General features: G+C 42.3%; 1 protein-coding gene across 2 annotated transcripts; it reads right to left on the bottom strand.

Annotated features, from left to right (window-relative positions):
• Positions 1-462: 462 nt before the first annotated feature.
• On the bottom strand, positions 463-5,453 carry LOC148875356 (uncharacterized). 2 transcript variants are annotated; one of them, XR_016100810.1, is made up of 3 exons: positions 4,619-5,453; positions 1,256-1,668; positions 463-1,175 (listed from the first exon to the last, which is right to left on the bottom strand). XR_016100810.1 is itself a non-coding variant. In XM_088950007.1 (3 exons), the coding sequence occupies exons 1-3, from the start codon at positions 1,786-1,788 to the stop codon at positions 1,032-1,034; spliced, it is 600 nt and encodes a 199-aa protein (XP_088806133.1). In that variant the 5' UTR covers positions 1,789-5,444; the 3' UTR covers positions 463-1,031. The 2 variants fall into 2 exon arrangements, 1 of the variants encoding a protein (XP_088806133.1); XM_088950007.1 differs by having other exon boundaries at positions 1,746-5,444.
• Positions 5,454-6,545: the final 1,092 nt, after the last annotated feature.

The following is a 6,545-nucleotide window of genomic DNA, read 5'->3' as shown; positions in this document are numbered from 1 at the left end:
ACTATGTATGAGCCCACAACTCCATGTATAAGGTACTCATGAGATCACCGAACTGATCAAATAGATGACGAGCTGGAAAGAGGACTATAAGTCACTCCCAGAATCCTAAGGACTATGGTGCCAAGCTGATAACAGACCTCGGCACGATAAAAGTCCTAGTGCCTCTTCGGCATAGGCAGCTTAAAACCTAGTCGCTTTGGCATGGGCAAAGCAAAGTGACCCAGGCACAAACTGGTCGGGTATGTACCCTATAGTGTTTGTTCGCCCTATCATACAATGACGAGTAGATCATTCCTACCAATGTCAAGCTTGCCAGCTCGGGAGTAATCTATACTTAGAAAAAATTTCACTCCTATTTGGTCTAGCTCGCCAGCTCGGGAGTAATCTATACTTAGAAAAAATATTTGGTTTAGCTCACAAGATCGGGAGGAATCTACACTTAGAAAAATTTGCACACAAAGATTGCAAAACACTTGTATTTCATTGATAAAAAACTTCGAGTACAAAAAAGAAGAGAGAAAGATTACAATTAACCGAGCTGTCTCCAAGAAAAGAGGCGTCAATCTATTTGGGGCTCTTCATCCTTAATGGAGACTTCAGTAAGAGGATCTGTCTCCATATGGTCCTCAGCGGCACTGGTCTCCTCTACCTCGTTATCAAGTAGGTCGTCATCGCTCTCCGCTTCGGAGTCCGAATCCTTGGTAGCTTCAACAGCCATCTCCTTGGTGATCTTCAACATGGTGATGGCACTGAGGTCGAGGTGGGAAAATTCACACTGGGTCAACCACCTACTGAGCATGAACCCCTTGTGGCAGCCCTCTGTCCCAGCCTCGACCAACCTTTCTCGAAGCTCCATCGAAGACTTGTACTCCTCAACTGCCTTAACCTTGGCCTCCACCATCGCTTGAAGTAGGAGTTTGGTCTGTTCCTTCATGTGGGCCTCGAGGTTCTCGACCTCCCTCTTCAATGCCACTTCACGCTCTTCGAGCTCCCTCTTCTCTATCATCAACAGAGTTAGCAGCTCCTTCTTCTCACACATTGTTCTTCAGTTGGTTGATTTTGTTACAAGCTAAGTTAAGTTCAACGTGGGCATTTTGAGAAGACTCCTCGGCTTCGAGAGACCGCTTTAGGTTGACCCCGGACTGGTAGGCCATGGCATGGGTAAAGGAGTTCACCTGCCAAGAGAAGAAAATAAGTATCAACATACAAAAAATCTAAGTATAAGACAACTTGAAAGATAAGTTCAAGAACATACCACCATATAATGTGTGGCCGCTCGGGCCTCGAGCTGAGCAATTGGCAAGTCTGCCCAACGAGCGACCTCCTCAGTGAACATTGTGTCCTTGCTCTTGAGAAGGCCGAACTTCAGAGTCAAAATGCTCCAGACTGGAGCATTGCTGCCCAAAGAAGTGGCGGTCGCTGGAACGGGCTCTGAAGACATAATCTCCTCAGGTATGTGGGGTGGGGTGGCCTTGCTTGGGTCCTCCTCAACCAGATCGATTACGGGAGGCTGCTCAGCGACAAGTGGGTGTTTGGGCTCAGAAATTGCAAACTTAATTGTGGTGGCTCCAGTCTCGACGCGAGCCTTTTTGGGTGCTCTCTTCTTCTTCTTATTTCCCTTTTTCATGCTCCCAAAGAGCTCATCGGCAGGGATGTCGTCCATGGAAACTGCAACAAGAAAGAGCTAAGTCAAATACAATACCAAAGTAAAACGAATAGAAAACATACAGCAAGTAGCAACCTACCAGGAAGGCTTAGGCCGGCTTGCACGAGCTTCTCCTTGGTCATGAAGTTTTTCGAACTTCAGGCCAAGCTCCGCCCAAGATCGGACCTCCTCCCTTGTCTTCAGGTCCAGACTAACGCAGGGTCTTGGATGGCTGCCCTCCAGTGATTCGGGATGGGCCACCCATTGGTGTTGCGGACCACGAAGTAATGCCTCTTCTAGGCCGAGACCTTGTTAGCGAGCTTGTGCAACAGTTTGTACCCGGGATGAGGAGACAAGTAATAAGTTCGCCTGTGCTCGGGCAGAACACAGGATGAGTTTTCCTTAATGGAAATGATCGAAGAGAAGACATCGAGGTCAAGGGGACGGTTGTACTCGTGAAAAGAGAAATAGTCCCTACGATATTACGGATAAAGTTTGGGTGTAACTGGTCTATGGTGATGTTAAAGTATTTAACGATCTCGATTATAAGAGGGTGAAGTGGAAGACGTTGACCATCTACGAGCTGCTTCTCGAAGACCACGATCTTGTTATGATCATGATCCCAAGGGAAGTTGCCTAAGAGGATGCTATATACAAAGTCGCTAGGGAGTTTATACAAAGCTACTAAGGCTAGGAGCCTGTTCGCCATCATTATTGATGGGCCGAAGTTGTTTGGCAGCTGACCTGGGTGTGAGGTGGAAGTTGATTTGCTAGAAGCTTCTAACTCCCACCGAGGTGAGTCCACCTCGGGCAGACTGAGGCTCCACAGTCTGAGTCGAGGTACCCACCCCGGTCCCAACGGACTTGCCACTCCCGTCTAGAAGACTATCTAAGCTAAGGCTAGACATATTAAAGGAAAGGACAACGAAATCAAAAAAAGCAAAGTAAAGTGGACTCACCAAAAGGAAGACGAAGAAAGGGAGACGACCTCGGACCTAGAAAAAGCTGATACCGAACTAGAATACTTGAGCGTGACCTCAAAAATTGTGGACTTGCGGAATTGTGGCAAAGAAAATGGGCCTTTTGGCCCCTATTTATAACCAATATATTCGAGAATCAATGGTCAAGATCAATACGATTCGATGACTCCTAGGAAAACCGATTGCACGCCTCCTGAAGTTGAAATTGATTTAGCACATGTTTTGATGTCCGCGGAGTCCATAATCGGCTTGACATCCGTGACTACTGGGTATGCGATCTGGGTCACTTCCCGGTTGAGCCAAACGGTCGAATAGGTCCGACCAATGATTCCCCCTCCACATTACCTAGATTCCGTGACAAATCCACATAAGCTTGTCGTGAACTCCCTGCACCGAGTCAGGACCCCTGCCACGAGGAGTGGGGGGCAATTGATGAGGGGTAGTTTGGCACGACCTAGTAAATAAAAGTCACGTAGACGCAATCTGCCTGTAGGATGACAAGTTAGCAAGAGGAGCCTAGTCAGCGGTATGTGGAGTTCGAATGATCGGCCACCTCGGCATAATGCCACCTCGTCGCCTAATCGAGTTAGGGGCTCGAGAAACAAAGTGACACGTAATCAATCCCAGTAGCTTCCCAGCAAACTCAGAATATTATGGGATCACACCGCATAACAGCAAGACTTATCTTCTCCCCGTCCAGATCGGGCGGCGACAATAAGGTCCATTGATTGATACGTTACTCCCCGACTAAAGTGAAAACAGATTTCGTCCATTCAAACCGTAGATCTCGGAACTATTCCGGGAAACCCGCAATAACTCAGCTATATAAAGGCATCAATCCCTCCATGGTCCAAGTACACGCGATTACTTGCATCCAAGCTCTCTAGCACTCAAATTCTAACTCGCAATCACAACACAGTACTGACTTAAACATTGGAACAACTTCGTCGGGTTAGCCACCCCGAGTGCTCTAATCCTCTATCTTCCAGCTAAAAGCTTTTAGATCGCACATCATCAGGAGGCATTAGTTTTTTAGATTTTGAGAGGGGATGTTAACCAAAAAAATCTATATTCTTTTAGATTTATATGAGGATAAGGAAAAGTTTATTTTTTTAAGTATCACTTATCGGAGTAAGTGATATATATTTTCAAAAGAACAGTAAATTTTTTTTTTTTTTTGTTAGTGGCATCCATCTCCTAGATGGGATAAATAGTTTTTTCACCTAAAGAAAAGTTTAATATTTGAATGGAAAAAAAATACTCCATATTTATGATTAAAATGTATTTATCTAAAAAATAATATATAGAGAGAGAAATATATTTACCCAGTATCCAGATAAATGAAAGCGATCGAACAGAGCCATAGTCCATGGTGCAAATTAAGAACTAATTGTAGTGGCATCACACCCACCATCCGATGAATACTCCCAATGTCCCTTTTAATCAAGGATGATCGATCTCATTGAGTCCTCAATGGATGATCAATCTCTAACCGCCTGATGTATCGACTTTTATAATGGGTGCATGGCTTATACTACCAGTAAACACCGGATCCCTTTTTAGATTAGTGGAAGGAATTTTTTTAATGAATTTTATGGGTCAGCTTGACGCCGCACAGACTTAGCTACCTGCTCCCTTTTATGTATGTGGGCCATGATGATTAAATTTTCAGTTTTAACTATTTCGTTTTAGTAAATTTTAATTGCTAATTGGGTAGCTTGGAAGAACAAAAATAAACTATACAACCCTAAAAAGTGAAGATGCCTCGTATAATCAGTTTAAAAAGGATTTAAAAGGAAAAAGAAAATGGCAAGTCGGCAACCTAGAATTTCTTTTTAGTGTGTATATGAATGAATCTGTGAACAATGTTTACAATTACCACAAAGTTATTAATATATATATATATATATATATATATATATATATATCAAGGAGAAAAAGAAAAGCAGCAGAATTGAAAAGAAGGAAGACAGGATTTATTTATTAATCGCACCTTGGATTGTATCTGAATGTGGCCGGTAAACGAGAGAGAGAGAGAGGAGATATTGACGCGGCTCAATCCGAAAACATGGCTATGGGTCGTCTAACCATGTCTTCAAATTGAGGCACGTCAATACCTCAGCTTTTCTGATTGACATACTCTCTCTCTCAATCGAACCACAGCTCCTGAACGGCCACGGTACTTCTTGTGCAATTTTGCAGAAGAACCCGATCCTCAGAAAGAGAGAATTTGCCTTTAATTTCCTTCTTGTAATGAACCATTGCCGTCGTTCAAAGGTTGCCTTTACAGTACAGTACAGTTACTTCAGCACGGAAATCTGTCTCATATTCCTCTTACCGGCACCGCTACTGACGTTTTGCTGCCTAAAAAGGAGAAGAACAAAGAGAACCAGAGAGACGAGTGCGAGAAGGAGAGGGACATAGAAGAGAGCAGTAATGGGTTATATGTTGATTCATAATCAAATAATTCTAAGCTACCTTGCTTCTCATATGGAATTCAGCTTAGAAACTCGAAGTGGGTCCTCTAGTTATCTTTGGATTCAACGTCTTTGCAGCCTGGGTGAGACGGGGGGATAAGGGTGGGATCTTTGTTGGAGGCTAGGATACTGTTTGATGAAGAGCTCTGTAGAGTTTCAAAGGTCGTCAACCACTATCCCAAGCTAAATGAAAGCCACTCATTGAATAATCTGTAGACAATCAGGGAAGCTAATTGAAGGAGAAAAAGATGGGTAGGATCCAAATGAACCCCTTTAACTTGCTCTATGATTTGGTTTGGTATGGAAGAAATCTAAAAGCAAAATGCAGAAGAGAAGAGGAAGAATAATTCTAGTGTTAGGTGAGTAGGTACAACTTCCAAGTTATTATTTCTCCCTTTTTATCTTACCATTCTAGATTTTGAACGGTGAAGCAGGTAAACGCCGCACGGTACACACGGAACGGAAGAAACAAGATAAGGGTTCAGTTCAGGCTGTTCAGCATTTCACAATCAACACGAATCAAACCCTGCGCGAACCAAACAGAACCCCGGTTTTTAGGTGGACATATTGGACAATGCCAATAAATGACGTAGCAGCATTTGTCACCCAAAATGTACAGCGGATCAAATTCGTAAGCGGGGTATATGTATATATCCCGACTTAAAACTAGTAAATTCATATAAAATCAGGATAAATTTAGTATATGTTTGGCATAGATATTGTAGATATAGTACTGTTTTTTTAGAAAATTGTGCTGCTGACATGTGGGTTAGAAGAACCGTTATCTCATAAAATAGTATTATTTTTTTTGTTTGGAAATGTTGCTGAAGTAGGACATTTTCTAGAGCAATAACATCACTTTCTGTTTGGTACCGGTGTTTTATATCTGTTTTCAGCACTAGTACCCATTATGGAAAGTCTACGTCAATACCACATCATGTCCTCATTGGTAGCAACGAGCTTCAATTTGAGAAAATATCAAATTCAGCATTGCTCAAAACCACGCCTTTTGAATTTTCAAGGCATGGCTTGGAACACCGTTTTTTATAGAAAAATAGTTCTAAACATATTGGTGTTTCCTGAAACACGTTTTTTATGAAAAAACGGTTTCAAACATACTGACATTTTCTAGAGCACCATTTTTTCTAATATGATGTTAATGTATCACCGTTTTCTGGAACAACAACATCAATACCAAACAAGCTCTTAGAAAACTAAGTGCCCGTCTATTTGGGAGGGCTTTCAATAGCTGCTTATGGCGTTACATGAGCTGAGAAACTGAAAGGTCATGAAGTCATGTTCAATAAAAATCTGTAATATGAAATAGGCTTATATTGATCAATAAAATCGACTTTCCAGTAAAACTATTTCAAATAAATTTTCCGAAGCAATTCGGTCAACCCAACGAGCTCTAAATATAAAATAAGAATTTATATAAAAACA

Source organism: Nelumbo lutea, chromosome 1 (assembly GCF_056320005.1).
Source record: "Nelumbo lutea isolate HS-2025 chromosome 1, American lotus-T2T, whole genome shotgun sequence".
NCBI lineage: Eukaryota > Viridiplantae > Streptophyta > Magnoliopsida > Proteales > Nelumbonaceae > Nelumbo > Nelumbo lutea.
Note: the sequence above shows the minus strand (reverse complement) of the source record. Positions and strands in the feature narration are given on the sequence as shown.